This window comes from Neophocaena asiaeorientalis, unplaced genomic scaffold (assembly GCF_003031525.2).
Source record: "Neophocaena asiaeorientalis asiaeorientalis breed wild unplaced genomic scaffold, Neophocaena_asiaeorientalis_V1.1 scaffold223, whole genome shotgun sequence".
Taxonomy (NCBI): domain Eukaryota; kingdom Metazoa; phylum Chordata; class Mammalia; order Artiodactyla; family Phocoenidae; genus Neophocaena; species Neophocaena asiaeorientalis.
The window spans coordinates 2141211-2160102 of record NW_020175045.1 but is presented as its reverse complement, the minus strand read 5'-3'; the positions used below and the strand labels follow the sequence as shown (position 1 = coordinate 2160102).

The 18892-nt window shown below is 53.4% G+C and overlaps 1 protein-coding gene across 8 annotated transcripts in view; it reads right to left on the bottom strand.

The window, feature by feature from the left end:
- Positions 1–4204: 4204 nt before the first annotated feature.
- GNA12 (G protein subunit alpha 12) overlaps positions 4205–18892 on the bottom strand; it is a 109884-nt gene continuing 95196 nt past the window's right edge. The window contains exons 3-5 of one of the 8 annotated variants that reach the window (XR_003005718.1): positions 12597–12647; positions 5922–11522; positions 4205–5725 (exon numbers count right to left, since the gene is read on the bottom strand). Coding sequence is in view for 1 of the 8 variants with exons in the window: in XM_024763464.1 (XP_024619232.1) it covers positions 10953–11522; positions 12597–12647 (621 nt within the window). In the remaining 7 variants the exon portion in view is untranslated. Of the gene's footprint in view, positions 11523–12596; positions 12648–18892 lie in introns of all 8 variants that reach the window. The other 7 variants (XR_003005719.1, XR_003005716.1, XR_003005717.1 and 4 more) reach the window with 7 other exon arrangements.

The following is an 18892-nucleotide window of genomic DNA, read 5'->3' as shown; positions in this document are numbered from 1 at the left end:
GACTGGGTGGAGGGGCTTGAATGGAGCTAAAAATACTTTGGGGTCGTGGCGTCGTGTCACCGTTCCCGTGTGAGATGGGGCTGGGACATCCACGCGTGCCTTCAAAAGTAGCCTCAACACATGTGGAAACTGTGCCCTGGTTAGGGGCGATGGGAAGCAGGGCCCTGGTCAAGAGGTGGCAGACCCTCTTCCTGCCTCTCATTCTTCCCCCTCTTCCTCCCCAAAGCCCAAACTCATCATCGGAGGGAGAGGAGGACCGTTCTCAACTCCTTCCTCCCCACCTGCGGGGCAGGAAAGTGGGATTAGCCCGGGAGCCCCTCCGCCGGCCCCCCTGTTTCCAGAGCGTGGGCCGGGGGAGGGATGTGGGCCTGTTAATACTGTCCCGTGGGACATCTGATTCAGACCTTTCTGGGAGGAAAGCAATCTCTGAAAGGGCTTAAAAAAATAAACACACAATAGCTTAGCCAAGCAGCTAATATTAAAGCGAAGAGTCCAAATTTAGATCCCACCAAGTTCAAAGGAGCGGCTGTAGCATTCCAGGGACAGACACACACACACAAGGTCCATTCGCGGGGCCACAGGAGCTGCTCTCCAGACCCGCCAGGCAGGGCCAGGCGGCTAGACCCTCATCTGTCTGCGGAAAGACAGGGAGCTCGTCCTTGCAAATAAAGCCCCCCTTTGAACCTGTCCTTCTAAGTACCAGGGAATTTCTTACATCCCTGCAAGGTAGATACCTTGATCCCATTTTATGGTTAAGAGAGCTGAGAGGTTTGCTCATCTGCCGGAGGCTGCAAAGCAGGGCCTGAGCTTCCCAGCGGGTTTGCTCTGACTTAGCCCTGCGTGTTCCGGGTCTTAGGAAAGCACACCGGGGAAGTCTGAGCGGGCAGAGAGTGAGTCAGGAGGAAAGCACAAGGCTTGGGAGGCCTGCACCCCGGGCTCCCTACTTGGGCCGCAGCCCTGCTGGCTCTGCCCTGGCTTCTAAGGTGGCCAGGAAGCTGCCTAGTGGCTGCAGCACTTCTGGGCCAGAGACTCCCCAGAGGGCCGAGGAATGGCCTGGGTGGGTGGGTGGCCGGCTCTCTCGGGCGAAGATGCCAAGGTAAACAAAGCCCGGAGTTGCTGGGGCTTTGATTTGTTTGTATAAAGAGGGCGAGTCCCCAGCAGGACTATTTTTACCCTGGTGAAGACCGGGAGGATCAGGGCTTTGCCGGGCAGCTCCCGACCTGAGCTGGAGCCCAAGTGCCCTGGGAGTGGACAGAGGCCTCTTCCAGGCCGCCTTCGCCCGCTGCGGCCAGGCTGCAGAGGGCGGCTGGCGCCGGGGACCCGAGGCCCGGCCGGCCCTCGACCCCCGCCTGCCCCAGCGCTGGAGTCTCTAGCGGAGCCAGATCCGTCCTGGCGGCTGTAGGGACGACTGTCCACAGAGGAGCCCGGTTCCAAGGAAACCCCAGGAAGCAGCAGATTTACGGCCCCTAGAACGACAGGCTGTGGAAACTAAGCGCTGAGAATAATCTGGGAAATGCCTACTGCGTGGCTGACAGCACCACTGCCTTGGGAGCTGCTGAAACCCGTGCGAAGAGCCTGCCTCTTCCAGCGCCTCCATCTGGGAGAGCCCAGAATAACCAAGGCTTGTTTTTGAACTCTGCTTCTTGGGTAAAGAGATGGGTGAAAACGAGCTACGTCAGGGGTTTATTTTAAAAAACAATTTCCAAGAGGCGTCCCAGGGCCACTATGTGTTCAGTCCAATGCCCCCACCCCAGTGGCGAGCCAGGGTGGCCGAGGACGCGCTGGTCAAAAAGGCGACTCCTGGGCTGCTGGAGGGGACCCGTGGGGCATCCCACCTAGCGCACGACCCCGGCTCTCCGCACACTAGCCGGAAGGGAAGCCAGGTCCCCTGGGAGGCCACCGCACATGCCTTGCCCCAGCGCTTCCGTCAGCATCCTCTCTGCTGAGCCCTCCTGTCCTCCCCGGCCATGGCACAGCTGAAACGCCCTACGGCCAGGCCTGCGTGGCTTCCCTCACGTCCCCCGGATCGTCTGAGACATTTACCGTGGGGTCCTTATGGTGTCCCGCGGTCACCACGGGGATATCTGTTTGACGGCCTCTCACTGGCCGGTGATCAGCGGGGAACCAGTCAGGAAACCTGCTCCCAGGCCGGCGCGGCACCTGCAGTCTGCACTCACCTGCCACAGGGACGAGGCGGACGAGGCGGGAGGCTCCTGGGGCAGCGCTGACCCGCCAAGGCCGACTGGCTCCTCTTCTTTCCCTCCTTCAGCCTTTGAGCCACAAAAGGTGATTTATTTTCACTGTTTCTCGCAGTGCCTGCCCAAAGCAAGAGGGGATTTCAAAAGGGGGGCGGGGCTGACCGTCTACGCTGGACGTGGTTGCGGCCGAAGCTGGGGGGATGCTGGGGGCCGGCGGGGAGCGGGGGCTGTGTCTGCCTCTGTCCTCCTGCCCAGCTCGGACTGTCAGTGGGGACGCCCCTGGGGAAGCCCTGCCGCCCTCCTGGTTCAATGGGGGGACGGAGCTGGTGGCAAAGGCGTTCCTGGAAGGAGAGGAGAGAGCCCCACAGGGGCCCAAGGGTACAGACAGCAGCTCTTCCGAAAGCAGCACCTCGTGTCAAAGGCAGGGGCGCAGGGGAGCACGTCCACCTGTGCCAGCAGCAAACAGCGCAGGGAGGGGCTCCCCATCTACCTGAACTGGCACCGAGTCGTCGTCTGCCCTTGCCCCTGGGGAAGGACCAGGGCTGTTCCTCTGAACGTCCGTTTGGGGAGAGTCCCCTTCGGTGGACGGCGGGGACACTGGCTGGCGTCTGGGCTGCCATCTCACCTCAGGTGAGCAGGACCCAGGCTGCGGGAGCTTCTGGGAGTAGAGGTCGACACTCCTCTTTCTTCCTCTGTCCTCGGGCCTCCCCGGCCCTCTCCCGCTTCTCCCTGAAGCAGCCGGTAAAAGTGGGGCTCCCGTTAGCTCAACCCCGGCTCGTCACAGGCTCCGAGCAGGAGCGAGGCCTGAAAAAGGTGAAGGAAGGTCCAGGGGGCTGTGGCCCCTCGGGCCCCCCATTGTTGGCCCCCAAAACAGGCCTTTCTCAGTGGCAACACCTTCGTCGGATTACGTGAGCTTCAATCACAACTCGATTAAACGACTCGATCGGCCTCGTCCTTATGTTTAAAAGTTCAGAAGCCAAATGGAAACACACATACACGTAGGCATCTTAATACTGGGATTATGGATGACTTCGACGTACAGAATAAATTCTGTGTAATTCAACTTTTTAATGCTTACATATGACATTTTCAATCTCCGAATTAATGCTACAAAACCTGAATCCTGAGGGAAGAGGATGAAATTCTAGAAGTCTAACTGAAAACGAGAATTCATCACTTGAATGTAATAAGTAGTTCCTTCTTGCTTGGAATGCACAGTGCCCGTTAGAATCTACTTGCAGTGTGGCCAGTGCTTTCACCGTGTGTGCACCTTCTAGAAACCGAATGGTCTGTTCTCCTCCTTGGAAGGGCCTCCTCTCAGAGACTCAGATCCTTGTTGATGTGGACAGACTGGGAGAGTCTTTATTTATCCATGACACGTCCACCCAACACACATCCACTAGACACCTCTTCTGCTCTGGTCACTCTGCCCAAAGTTTAAAAAAAACCTTATCCACTGCACTGGCTCACTTCATAAATGCTTGTTCCCTGTATCCATGCTTCTCAGGGTGAAGGTTGATGTTTCTGATGCGACATAACAAAAAGGCTACTTTTTCTTTTTCTGGGGGGAGTGTCATTATTTCTACTTATACTAACATTACCCACAACACTTTTTCTGCGGTGACCCTGGAGGTTCGACGTTGTCACTCAGCTGTGTTCCTGCATTTCATCCAGACTACAGTCTGTACTTGTGACGTCGTTGAGACATGCCTGACCCTATGGTTGAGTAAACACTGGAGAGTACGTGGGATCCCTGCCAGGGAGGGGACGGGATGAGGGAGCAGAGTCCGAGGCCCAGACCCCAGGCTCTAACCACCCACCCACCCCTCTCCTGCCCGGTGCCCACTGGAGCCCTGGCCACCCGACCCAGGGGTGGAGCTTCACCCAGGAAGCTGGCAGACACAACAACGAACACGCACTCAGGGACCCAGTAACATGCTCCCCGTTCAGGGGGCCTCGCTCGTGGCTGCCGCGGGGCGCCAGGGACGCAACACACCAGAAGAATGTAATTTACGGCAAGTTTTAATAGATTTATAAAAGTCGTATGTACAAAACATGTTCAACTAACCCCCGGAGCTAAACACCCTTTACACTGCATCATGTATCTCTTAACCTGGAACACAGCATCCGTAAACCGAGGCGTGTCCCCCATTGTTGGTGCCATTATGGGGGGGAGGGGAGGGGTGTGGAGCTGCAGCGACACCCCAGGGGCGGCGCCCGTGACCCGGCACTCGGCTGTTGCCCTTGAACTTCCTTCCCCGTGGAGAGAGCCCGGAAGAGCTCAGAGCTCTGCTTCTGCAGCCGCTGCCGCAGATCATCCCCACAGCCCTGCCCCGCCACGGGGTCCCCCACGCACCGCAGGGGCCCCAGCACAGCACCGAGGAGGTGAGCTGAGGACGTGGCAGGGCGGAGGGGGCCGAGCACACAACACTGAACTTCCTGGCTGCGCTCGTGTCAACAGAGAATGACATGCCTGCCAATTTTAGCTGCTTCGAACGCAGTGAAGGAAAAGACACTTGGAATGTTTTGCCATTTGCATAACAGGTCAAAAGGTAATGCTTTAAGATCCTAGAGGTGGGCAGACTCAATAGAGATCTCTTTTAAATTTCTTGATAAACAGGCTTGTTAGAGAATCTAACAGTTAAGATGACGGGCAGGAAGTTTCACTGGGTGCCCGTGAGCCCTCCTGGGACAGGCCTTGGCCCCGGCTTCCACAGACTCCACAGTGAGAGCTCTGGCCACCTGTTTGCCGGTGAACCTGGAAAAGGTGCCCGGGCTCGTTCAGAGGGAAGCCACGGAGAACCGGCTTTGTTAGCCCGACTGTCAGATCAAGGCAGGTTCCACGTTTGTGACCTGAGTTCCAGAGTCTCCTAGGTGACAGTGCTCTCTGCCCAGCGTGGGCACGGACCTCTTTAGAGGGCAGCCGGACAGACGGTGGTGAGGAGACCTCCTGCGTCCCCCAAGGCTGCGGGGGGCGTCCCCGGGGGCCGGGCACTGAGCAGAGGGGCTGAGCCCCAGGGCAGAGGGTTCAGCTGCAAGGTGCGTGGCAGTCCCGTGAGATGCCGTAAAGCGCCCAGGCTGCCTGCGGCAGCACACCCGGCCAGTTGCCACTCAGGGTGGGGCCTCCTGGAACCCCATTCTCAGTTCCTTCCCGACTGGAGAAATTCTGAAGTCGGCTGAAGAGCTGGGCCCCTGGACCAGCACCGGGAAGCAGCAGAACCCACAGCGGAGGGCCTGTTTCCGCCGACTCACAAGGGTCATGCTCTCAGCTGCCCCTACATTGGACTTCTCTCGGCCGGACTCCGGGTCAGCCTCACCAGGCGGAATGCGCGGTCCACCCCTCCCCAGTGTCCACACCGCCTGGGCCACCAGAGCGGTCTGGCTCTGCAAGCTGCCGGGAAATGCGGTCCCGCGGGGAACCTCCACCTTGACTGTGAATAGCTGCGGTGATGTTCATTTGGGGGAATCACTCGGCTTTTGAAAGCACAAAATAAACTGTGTTAATAAAAAGGCGCCCGATGACAAGCCTGGAACAGACAGATCAGGACGATTGTGAGCCCGCGCGGCTCAGCCCCGTCTACAGTCTGCCGGCCGCGCAATCAGAGTGCCGGCTGCCTGCCCGGGAGGAAACTTGGGCTGGTCCAGGAATCCCTAGTAGCTGCTCTAGTGTTTCACTGTGGTTTGTGTTACACACAAAGAAAACCACCGGAATAAAAACACTACCTTCACAACCAGCTCAGAAGCGGAGAACCCAGTTTCCAGGGGGAGCCAGGTGTGCGCTTCTCTGTGAAGCGAGCCACGGGGCCGCGTTTACAGCAACAGTCTTCGGGTCCCTATAATAAGCGCCTCACAGCGACGTGCCAAGGTCCTCGCTGGATCTGAGGAGGGAGGCGCCATAGGTCGGGTGGGATACAAGAGCAGTTCCTGCCTGTTCTCAGCTACTCCACACCCTAATCGCAGGCTGCCGGGGAGGGCCTGCTGCCCTACAAGTTCTGCGTTTGGGGGCAGGAATCTCATGGTCTATTTCTGAGTTCCACCCCATTTCCTACCTCTTGCTGTACTCAGACGCCGATTCCCGGGAACATCCATCCTGCTAGGATGCTTGAGAACTCACTCGGGCTGGCAACACCCCGCTCCTTCCTGCGCTGACCTGGGGCGGGAGCCTCGCGTAGCAAGTTCCCACGCTGAGCAGCGCTCCGCTCTCCTAGGGGCTCACGACCACCGTCAGGGTCAGCAGAACCCCTGCAGGTGTGCGGTCCACGCCGAGGAGCCGCTCTGGGTGTGACGCATCCCATGTCATCCAGCGAGAGGCGGGCACTGGGGGTGCTTCTGGCAGGTAGTAACCTGTTGTGCTTTGAGTAGGTTTTCACCTGAAGAGGTGCCAACACGGTGTGGAAACCAAAACCACCTATTTCAGTACCACCCTGTGCACCAGCGAACACCCAGCCTCTAGTTCCAGCGGGTTCTGGAGGGCGGGACCTGGCAGGAGAGTGAGGGCCCACACGAGCAGCCGGGCCTCGTGCGCCGTGAAGTCCTCCTCCAGCAGAAGGTAGGAACCACACACCAAGAGTGGGACCGAGGAAGCGGAGTGGCCCTTCCACGCCCCAGGGGCTCCCCTCCACCCACAGCGAGCCTTCCCCTTCCCTGAACTCAGCACGAACCGCGTGCCACCTGCCGTTAAGGGCCGTCAACACAGCGAGTGCCAGCCTCTGAGCCGCCTTAACCAAGCAGCTCCTTCCTCTGGGGACCCGCCACCACCCTCTTCAGGGCCCAGCAGGCACCTCACAAACGCAGTCAGTAAAAGCAGCCCTTGCTCAGGGGGGCTGAGCTCTCAGCCCCCCGCCAGCTGCAGGCCCAGCACCGACCTTGGCACCAGGGCCTGCGCCCGCCCCGAACACCGAGTCCGTGAAATGCAGGAATCCCACACGCAAGGCCCACCTCTCTCTAGCGCTGCCAGGCAGACTTTAAAAGGGCTTGTCTTCTTCTTCACACAGAGCTCTCTAAATTTCCGGGCATCACTGAAGAATGAGTTGCTGAGCGCATCTGATGCACCTTACGGAGAAGGTGGCATCAGAAGGCCTGAAAGGACCACCCGACATGCTGTTGAAGGCTTAGTGGGAACTTCTGCTCTTCACTTAAACCACAACAGAAAACCCAGCATCACTTTCTTCCTGAGGCAGGTTGTAGGTCACAGCAAGGGGAGGACTCGGGGGCCAGCACGTTGTGGACCACAATTCCAGCGGCCTGGAGGGAGTCCTCCGTGGTCCTCTGCTTCGTGGCCCGTGACCCCGGCTGCACAGCAACCACCTGGGAAACCAGGAGTGCGTCCACGTGACGCCTGTACTGCACAGGCTCTGCAAAGCCCCTCAGGTGACCTGACTGCAGTGCCAGAGCTGAGCATCGTGCTCTGATCCAACTTTTACAAACGGGGAAACTGGAACCCAAAGACCTTAGCCCTCGGCCACGTGGATAATGATGAGTTCAAGTTCCTCTGGGGGCGGGCGGGGGGCAGTTCTGCCTTCCCCACACGTGGACGCACACAACGCCTACCTGGGTGATGGCCACTGGACAGTACATACGTGCCTTTTCTACAAGAGAAGCCTGAGCGCCACGAGCTCTGCCGGCTGGGAATCGTTCGCACTTTGCATCAGAGGTTTCTTCGTTTTGTGATGGGGACGGTCACCCCACAGGGTTGCGGAGAAAGAGTTCCCACCCTTGCCTTCCCTTGGGCTTGCCCCAGCCTCCGGTCTCTGGCCACGTCCACGTCCATCACCAGGTCCTGTCCTCGGGCCCCCGGGTCTCAGGGCAGCAGGATCCCTCCTTCACACACACACGTGTCTTTCCATGTATTTGCCCCTGTTCCTTGTCCTGAAGTCGTGTTCTAGAGGCATCCACTCAGTGACAGCACTCCTGTGTCCCACGTGGAAATAAAAACTGTGATCGACAAGTAATGCACCTTCAAGGAACATGAGGAGAGTTACCCAACTGCTCTGAATTTTGAGGGCTGTAAATTAATGCTGACTGCACACGCTGAGTTATTTTCTATTACGCAAAGGAAAACTGAGGATACATGCAGAGGCTGAAGGCGGTCAGATCACCAAACCGGTCCCTCCTGCCAATGCTAAAACGCTGTGCAAAGTGTAAGTGAGCGGTGAGCAGTTCACCCCGACTGCTCTCCTCCTAACGGTGCCTTTAACTCACGATACCAAGTTAGTGTCTGTTCCCAGGATGCCCAAGTTAGTTAGTCATAACTAACGATCTTGTTTCAAGATTATTTCCTGATCTTGGAGTTGAAATAACCTGACTCATTTTTATCAAAGAAGTAAAAAAATTACAAGAATAAAGAGTCTAGAGGACTCTCTATATAAATTACAAAGCTACAATGCAATAGCTTTAAAACAATTTCTCTACAAACTGAAGGGTTAAAAAAATATTTCAGTAAAAAACGTACATGTGTCCTTATGTGTAAACAGTATAACTATGAGGAAAATATCTTAGTTTGAGGAAGTTTATTGTTACATTTTTGTAATAACAGATGAGGCACAAGTATCTCAATAAAAAAAGACAATAATCGAGGGTAACAGTGAAATTAAAATAAAAAAATAGAAAAGCCTAAGGTTTTGGAGAGAAAAGTGACTATAATCTATGTGTAGAAAGGCTGTAAATGGTTTCAGTTGACCTTGCAAAGAGCGATCTTCTTCTCGGATGCCGACCAATCATGGAATTGAGGGCCGGGCGCCTTGCCGGGACTAAGCCGTCCACTCAGCTTACCGTGAAGAGGGGAGCCCGGCCGCAGTGGGGGGAGCGGGTCAGTTCTGGGCCGGGCAGGGGCCCCCCTCGGGCTGTCCCCCCTGCTTCCCAGTCCGCTCAGCTTCCCTGTCTATACCAACTCGCTTCCGCCTCCGAAAGCAAACCAGCAGCCGCGTCAGACGGTTTAAAGGACAAACGGCGCTTGCCGACCGTGCTGACCCCACTCGCCAGCAAGCCGTTCGGACGGGCACCTGCACCGGCTACGCCGACCGCCCCCTCCGCCAGACCACAGGGAGCGTCGCCAGGCTGGTGAGGAAGTGCGTGGGTCCCGACACACGTGTGAGACCTGGAACCCGGCGGGCGAGGAGCGCTCGTGCCCCAGGACAGGTCCTCTGAGCAGCGACGGCGGGGTCTCGGGCCGCCCTGACGCAGCCCGTTGAGAATGTTCTTTTTTCTTTCGGCCTCGGTCATCGGCCCCGATCCCAGGGCTCGTCCTCTCAGTTTACGAAGAGCCACAGGAAGCAGTACAAAAACAGCAACTTTTCTCCAGCCAGAAAAAAGCCGAAACCCCAGCGAACATCGACAGGAAGCCTTGAGCGCCCAGAGAGACAGGATTTCATGTCGTCTCCTCATTAAAACCCTGTGATAACAAGGCTGACTCAGAAGCAGTTTCTTTCCTCCCTTTCCTCCTGGGTCAGCATCTGCCACAAGATCCCTGTTTATCTGCTGGGTGAAGGCAAGCAAGCCACTCACCAGGGATGCAGGACCGGGAACAGTGTGGCCTGGGGATGGCGCCCGGGGACGGTTACTCAACCACAGGAACATTCTGGTGCCACTGACAGAGGAAGCTTTTTTCTCTTTTAAATGCTAGGCAGGGTCCTCAACACGCCAGGCACTCTTGAGTAGAGTAATACACAGCGGGGACCAGTTTGGAATGCAATGTATTTTTAAACACAGTGAAAGACACCTGGACAGAGTAACCAGACAAGTTAACTGAGTGTAAGACTGACCAGCTCGCGTCGACATTCACAGCCTCTGCAGTTTCACTCAGAGGAGACCACGTCCAACAGTTTTCCTGCTACGTGTACGTTAGTAGAAGCAAGAGACCGTGATGAGAACCTCGATTCTCGGCCACCAGGAGGCAGCGCGGAGCCCGGGGGCATTAACGAGGGCTCTGCTGGCAATGCCGCCAGCTCTCGGAAGCCCCTGAGAGGAAAGGAGCTCTCCACTTCCTCCAAAGAAGGAAAGGCTCCCTGCAGCCGACTGCAGCGTTGGAGACGACTCAGAAGACAGAAGAGTCATCTGCAAGGCCAGCTGGTTGAAGTTTTTGCCGAGGGGCAGGGAGGGTGGGCACAGAGGCAGCGGGCACTGCCCTGTGCAGAGGGGAGGGGGCAGGGCGGGAAGAAAGTGCAGGCTGTGGGGCCTTAAGTCCACACCGCCAGCTCTCACTGCCACCCTCTCATCTGACGGCCGGGGCCAGGGCCTCTCGGGACATCGGCACAAGAGACTTAAAAGGCAGCGCGCTCCCTTGGGGAAGTGGTGGCGACAGCTTCACCTCCTACAAACCACTCCCCCCTCCCCCTGCCCCGGCAACACTCCTCACCAAGCACTCTCGAGTTAGAGAGAAAAGCCATCTGCAAAGATGTCGGTTTTCGTGTTTCTGTCATTAAAGACAGAGTGTGCGCGCACACACACGCAGTCCTCGATTACATTGTGTCAGAGAAGGAATAGTTTCTGTAAAAAGAAAGAAAGCTGTGTTATTAAGCATTACACATTAATACCAAAGTGATCGCTTGGATTTTCAGTAGTTTCACTAGTCCCCAGGATTCAGTAGCTAACGTCAAAGTGTCACGTCCTTTGGCCTAGAGCGTGGCGGGCCTCACGGCATCCCTGAGCCAGGTGTTGAGGGCACGGATTCGGGAAACCCGCTCCGGGACACCGGGGAGATCTGGCCTGTGGCCGGCGAGGCTGCTGAAGGACCACAAAAGTGAGGGGCATCCTCTTTCACTGCAACATAATATCTTTCAGGTTCTCTTGCAGGATGGTGTCCTTCACAGCGTGAAACACGAAGCGGATGTTCTCGGTGTCTATGGCGGTGGTGAAGTGGTGGAAGAGTGGCTTACTGCGATTCCGTCTCTTCCGGTCGAAACACTGGACCAGGTAGCGCTGGACGTCCTCCAGCCTGTGGGGGTCACCCTTGAAGTCTGGGAAGTGCTTCTTGATGCTGACAGTCTTTACTTTCTCCACCAGGAGGTCCATCTTGTTGAGGAACAGGATAATGGAGACGTTGAAGAAGAGCTTGTTGTTAACGATGGTCTCAAAGATGTTCATGGACTCCACCAGGCGGTTGGTGCGCCTGTCTTCCATGAGGACCTGGTCGTACTCACTGGACGAGACCATGAACAGGATCGACGTGATCCCATCAAAGCACTGGAACCACTTCTGGCGCTGAGACCGCTGGCCGCCCACATCCACCATCTTGAAAGGGATTTTTTTGATGACAAAGTCATGCTCCACGATGCCCTTGGTGGCCTTCCTCGCCAGCAGGATGTCCTGCTTGCTAGGAAAGTAATTCTGTAAAATAGGATAAGGGAGAAATTCAGGAGAGGAAGAACATGAGAAAACAAGAACAAAAAGATGGGGTGAAAGGAAAGAGAGTTACAGTGACTTTTGAGAGAAGCTGAACCAAATACCAGAAGCAACTTTCAATTACAAAAATATAAATTCACCATGAAACAAAAAGTGAAGGAACTAAACAGCTCATTTCAAAATGAACAAAGGCTCATCAGGCTGAGGAAGGATTATCAGAATCTTCACTGTTAGGCCCCAGCCTGCAATCTCATCGGCTTTCTTCTCCACAGGAGACTTCCATCTTTTTTTCCCCTGCACCATAGCTACCTTTCTGTTTTTCTAACTTCTAGGGCACACGCATTCCAAACCCTGACTATGAACTGATTTAACTTAGGTTTTGCAACGCTATTTAAATTTAGCCTGCAATATATTTATTATGTTATTCTTGGAGAACTCTTAAAGTCTAGCAACACACGGGCAACTGTGGTCACTCAAACCACTTTGATCCTGCACCATTGACAATCCTCCAGTGATTACCGCACACCAGCACTCATGCATCATCCTTGCCAAAAGTCCAAACAGGGCTGAAGCCTCTAGCGCCAACTACCAATTCATGAAGCACAGAGCGGAGAGAGAAACACCTTCAACAACACTGCAGGGATGGAAGAGCAAAACTGAGACGCGAGAAACCCTGCAGGAGAAATAATGCAATTACTCCAACAAATAAATTGAAAGGAAGAAAAAGACGGAAGGAGAAACCGAAAGAATGAAAGAAGTCTAAGTGCCACGGACCAGTTACAATGGATGGACCGTAATAGGATGCTGATTCAAACTACTAAAATAAAGCAGTACCCACAAGAAAACACTAATGCGACAACTGGGAAAGTCTCAAAGCTGACTTGATATTAAGGAATTATCGCTAACTTTTTAGGAGCAAAAATGGCATTGCGGTCACCTGACACAACAAACATGGCTCACGAGGACAGCGAAAGCCCTCACCGCTCGGGCTGCTTTGGTCTCCACACAAATGTTTTCTAATCCTGGATCACAGACTCCTGGGGTGGGGGTCTTACTCACCAGCTGGCCAATCCGGTCCAAGTTATCCAGGAAGTACTTCACTGATTCACCCTGTCGTGGAGGAAACAGAGTCACAACTCAGTCTTGGTTGAGGAACCCTGATTTGGTAAAATGACTGCTAGTTTGCCTGTGTGTAAATAGGAAGGCAAAGTAAAAAGGCTAATAGCATACATGTATTTTTTAAAATTAAAAACACAATTAAAAAAATTTAAAAATGCAATTTCTATAGCTCTGATCTCAAGGTTCAAATTCAGACTGTGTTTTCCAAAGCGCCCCTGGCTTGATCCTGGTGATGGGCAGGGTGCTGACTCCCTTCCTTCCCAGATATGGAGACTGGCCTGCTCCAGGCCACGCCACCAGGGAGCTAGCGCGTGAGATTAAGTGTCTGTGAATGGTTTTGCTCCTGGAGAGCTGGCCCAAGGCACTCTAGCCACCGTCTTTGAAGAAGGTCCGTCTTTGAGGCACATGACAAAACACGCGCCAGTTTCTGGAAACAGGCCTGACGCTCCATTATTACATCACACATTTGTATGACCTGATTTACAGCCTAGAACGAGGGGACTCTTTGGTCTGGATTTCCGTGCTGGGATGACCAGTCTTTCTCTACCCACTGGACGTTCTCCGGACTGAACGTCGATACAAACCAGGGCCGTTCAATAGCCAGAAGTGACCTTGAAAATCACCCACGGTCCTGTTCTCGGAGGACTGAACCCCCCAACGCGGCGGCACTCACGGGGCATAAGGAGCGTTCAGAGGGCCTTCAATGTCGATTACATGGAGGGAACAGAGGCAGTGGAAGTGAACGGGCAAAAGCTCCCCTTAAAAAGTGGGATGCTGATTATACTCCATGTGCCCAGAGGACACGGCTTCCTGCAAGGTTGCACCCTGAGCCTCACTCTGCAGACAGGGACCGGCGAGGACGCGCTGGGAGAGTCCCCCAGGGAAGCCACGCCAGCCCCGTGTTCTCACGACAGTGGAGGGTGGCAAGGAGGTGGCACTCTGGGCTTTTAAGGAGGAAGATCATCTGGAAGGTCCTAGACGGCAGCTTGAGCTGAAACTTCGTAAAAGACGATGAAGAAAGACAGGAGCGGCAAGCCCTGGTTCCTCCCTCCCCACGTGCCTCCTTCCTCCGGGCCCGAAGGAAGAAACCGACGGGTGGGCTTCCTTCAGTGAAGAATCAACCTTCCCATTTTAAAATGAAGGCCTGTGGGTGATTCGGCAGAGAGCATCTTGTTTAAGGAACAGAAACACACCTTCCCTGCGTCACAGCACAGATCACGATTTGCGATACGACCTTCCTCCTGGGCATGCGTGCTGTCAGGGCACAGGCCGACTCTGCCCTGGGAGGCCGGGGTCCAGGCCGGCACGAACACCTCGCCTCCAGCCGCGGCCCCCAGCCCGCACACAGCTCCTCCCCGTGGAGGGGAAGCTGGGTTCAGTGCGGCGGGAGGTCGTGCCCCTTCCCGCAGCTGCCGATCGTGCCCTGCCGATTGGCACAGCCTGCCTCCTCCCATGGCCGGACAGGAAACAGCTGGTGAGCGAAGAGCTGCCGGAGTGGACGCCAACTCACCTGATTTACGGCTACTCCTTCCCCAAAGCTCCCGTCTCTCTTACCTCCCACCGCCTCTCATTCGGGGCCCTCGGAGGTGCGACGAGAGCTCAAGAACAATCAAGGCACTGCCCGTGTCCCCCGCGCATCCTTCCAGGAAGGCGGGGCAGCGGGGGTGGCCCACAGCCAGCCTCCTGCCCGACTTGGGCGGGGGCTCCAGGCACAAAAACAGTGGGACCAGCCCCCGCTCCCACCACCACCTGGCCAGGGCTCTTGGCCTGATTGGGCACAAAAAGTCACGGCAATGCAGATACCCCAGCCATGTTCTGTCACCACGGCATGACAGTCGTCCCGGTGGCAGGCACCACGACATGGGCGCAAGTGCCGAACCTTGACACACAGACGTGACGTGCAAAATGTCCCGAGGACACAAGTAGGCATGAGCTAAACACAGACTGTTAAGAAGGGGAGGAAATCCTTTTCCCCCAGTTTGACTTTATTTCCAACGATTGCGTTTGAAATCAGGGTCAGACGAATGGACCTTAAAACACACCAAATGCTAACATAAACGGACATTTACAGTTTGTTTCTCCACCAGAACTGTCTGTTTAATCATCTCACCAGCTTGTTTCACGACCTCAAAGGCGGTGACTTATTGGTGACTCTGCTGCTCTGCATGGTTGGTGGCCTCGACTCTTTTCAGGAAGAATCACGTATGACATCGGAGAGGGGAGAAATCCTGCCTCACCTGGACAATAAGCTACCGGGTCCGCGTTAGAGCCGCTGTTGAACCGTAAGGCAGAGGACTGCACCATTCTGCTCTCCAACGCGGGGCTGGCGGGAAGGGGACAGGAGGGGATGAGAAACCAACGTGCTCAGACCAGAAATCGGCCCATAACCTCCGCGCGCCACGCCATCCTGCTGGGCTGAGTTGGAACCGCGGTTGAGGTCACTGTGGTTTATTGTCAGAGACTGGAGAGCACGTCACTCCACTGGACGTGTAGCAATAGGCTTCAGGATCCCCACAGCGTCAGTCATTTAAAGGTCCAGGTTACACTTCTGCTCTATCCTCAACACCAGGAGAACGTGGTCATTTCTTCAGAGAATAGTGTCTGGCAGAACCTGAGATGCTAACCTGAGATTAACCACTCAGACTTTGCTACAGACTGAATGTCTGTGCCCCCTGCCCCCCATTCACATGCTGAAGCCTATTCCCCAGTGTGATGGTGTTAGGAGGTGGGGCCTCTGGGGGTGCCGAGGTCATGAAGAGGGAGTCCTCACGATGGGATCAGTGCCCGTATCAGAGGGACCCCAGAGGGCTCCCTCCTGCCTCTGCCACGTGAGGACACAGCGAGAAGACGCTGTCTATGAACCAGGAAGTGGGCCACCACCCGACACTGAATCTGCCTGTGTCATGGACGTCCAGCCTACAGAACTGTGAGAAATAAACGCTTGTTGTTTAGTCTGTGGTATTTTTATTACCGCAGCCTGAATGCACTAAGATAGCACCTTGGTAGAAAGAGGCGACACGATCCCAGAGTCTTCTCCTGACAGCTACTGGGGCAACGTGGTCTAACAAAAAGGAGTAAATGGAAAACAGGCTTTTTACAATCCTGCTTGGTTTGAAAAATCTATATCACTTAAGATTACTAAAAACATGGGTTCATGGATTAGACAAAACACAACAAATTCATTAGCTCAGAGGCCACCAAACACATACTTGACACCAGCCCGCCCTCCCGACCCAGCAGAGCACTGACCCTTATTAGCTCCAGATGGATGGCTGAGGTGGGGCCTCGTGGTGGAGAAGAGGGGGCTGTCTGTTTCAAGAAGTAGCAGCAGGTCTATTTGGGGCCCGTGCAGTTGTGCTAGGCACAGACGCTGAGTGTGATATGAGGGACGTGCGCAGGGTCCAGGCTCATAGCACCAGCGAAGAGAATCATCTTTTTGGCAAATGGACTCTGTTCTTCACCAAATCTTCACTGGACTCTCCTATTACCCACAGCTCTAGCAGAGGTCATACACACTCAGGACTCCATATTCAAGGCTTCTTTCTGTCCGGCATCATCAGACAGACCCTCCTGCACACCCACCCCACCCTCTGCGACAGCCCCCGCAATAATGAAGCCGCTCCTCCGTCGCATGTCGGCCTCAGGCACCCATTCAGCCCATTTAGGCCTGAGGACAGAGCCTCAGCTCTTGCAGTGCTGAGCAAGCCCACTCTGGTCACATCTCTTTCTCTGCCAGTAATCGATCCAGTCTCCCATACTTGGTTGAATTCTGGTCCTTTCTGTCAGTGGCACAGGGGAGCTGTGTGCATGAAAGAGAGCCTGTCCAGGTCAAGAATCACTGGCAGAGGCCCCGCAGGGGATGGAGAAAGGACAGAGGTGGGCGTGGGTTAGTCCGAGATGCAAAGGTGGAGGCGGGAAGCAAGCAAGGGCCAGCGAGTGGTTACAGAGGAAATAAACACTAACGTCCACTTCGGGACAGGCAGCTTTCCAGTTCCTAGTCCTGTATCTGTCTACACACGAGCGGTTCCTATGTTCCTGTACTCAGCGGAAGTAATTGTAAAATTCTAACACAGGGCTTGTCAATGTGAGCACGAGGATTCGAAAATTTAGTTCACTCGCTTAGACACAGCGAATTAGGAAGACAAACTTCAAAACTGCTGTATATTAAAAACAACAAACTACTCTAAATGTCAGATTCTCATTACTTAATAAATATTGAATTTATGATTTAATTTCCATTTAACAGAGATGCTAACCCAACAACCTGTTTGAATAGAGAACTTTAAAAATACTTTAGAGGATAGACCTTCAAGATGGTGGAGGAGTAAGATGCGGACATCACCTTCCTCCCCACAGATACATCAGAAATACATCTACATGTGGAACAACTCCTGCAGAACACCTACTGAATGCAGGCAGAAGACCTCAGACTTCCCAGAAGATATATAATATATATATTTTTTCCTTTTTCTCTTTTTGTGAGTGTCTGTGTGTATGCTTCTTTGTGTGATTTTGTCTATATAGCTTTGCCTTTACCATTTGTCCTAGGATTCTGTCTGTCCGTTTTTTTCCTTTTGTATAGTTTCTAGCGCTTGTTATCATTGGTGGATTTGTTTCTTCGTTTGGTTGCTCTCTTCTTTCTCTTTTTTATTACTTTTTAATTTTTTCCTTTTAAATAATTTTTTATTTTAATAACTTAATTTTATTATTTTCTTTCTTTCTTTCCTCCCTTTTCTTCTGAGCCATGTGGCTGACAGGGTCTTGGTGCTCCAGCCGGCTGTCAGGCTTGTGCCTCTGAGGTGGGAGAGTCGAGTTCAGAATACTGGTCCACCAGAGACCTCCTGACTCCACGTAATATCGAACAGTGAAAGCTCTCCCAGAGATCTCCATCTCAACGCTAAGCCCCAGCTCCACTCATGACCAGCAAGCTACAGTGCTGGACACCCTATGCCAAACAACTAGCAAGACAGGAACACAGCCCCATCCATTAGCAGAGAGGTGGCCTAAAATCATAACAAGGTCACAGACACCCCAAAACACACCACCGGACGTGGTCCTGCCCACCAGAAAGACCAGATCCAGCCTCATCCACCAGAACACAGGCACCAGTCCCCTCCACCAGGAAGCCTACACAACCCACTGAACCAACCTCAGCCACTGGGAACAGACACCAAAAACAAAAGGAAATATGAACCTGCAGCCTGCAAAAAGGAGACCCAAACACAGTAAGGAACTAAAACGAGAAGACAGAAAAACACACAGCAGATGAAGGAGCAAGGTAAAAACCCACCAGACCTAACAAATGAAGAGGAAATAGGCAGTCTACCTGAAAAAGAATTCAGAATAATGATAGTAAAGATCCAAAATCTTGAAAATAGAATGGGGAAAATACAAGAAACGTTTAACAAGGACCTTGAAGAACTAAACAGCAAACAAACAATGATGAACAACACAATAAATGAAATTAAAAATTCTCTAGAAGGAAGCAATAGCAGAATAACTGAGGCAGAAGAACGGTAAGTGACCTGGAAGATAAAATAGTAGAAATAACTACCGCAGAGCAGAATAAAGAAAAAAGAACGAGAAGAATTGAGGACAGTCTCAAGAGACCTCTGGGACAACATTAAACGCACCAACATTCGAATTATAGGGGTCCCAGAAGAAGAAGAGAAAAAGAAAGGGACTGAGAAAATACTGGAAGAGATTATAGTTGAAAACTTCCTTAATATGGGAAAGGAAGTACTCAAGTCCAGGAAGCACAGAGGGTCCCATACAGGATAAATCCAAGGAGAAACACGCCAAGACACATATTAATCAAACTATCAAAACTTAAATATAAAGAAAAAATATTAAAAGCAGCAAGGGAAAAACAACGAATAACATACAAGGGAATCCCCATAAGGTTATAAGAGGGAAGTTTATAGCAATACAAGCCTACCTCAAGAAACAAGAAACACCTCAAATAAACAACCTAACCTTACATCTAAAGCAATTAGAGAAAGAAGAACAAAAAACCCCCAAAGTTAGCAGAAGGAAAGCAATCATAAAGATCAGAACAGAAACGAAAAAGAAATGAAGGAAACAATAGCAAAGGTCAATAAAACTACAAGCTGGTTCTTTGAGAAGATAAACAAAATTCATAATCCATTAGCCAGGCTCGTCAAGAAAAAACAGGGAGAAGACTCAAATCAATAGAATTAGAAATGAAAAAGGAGAAGTAACTGACACTGCAGAAA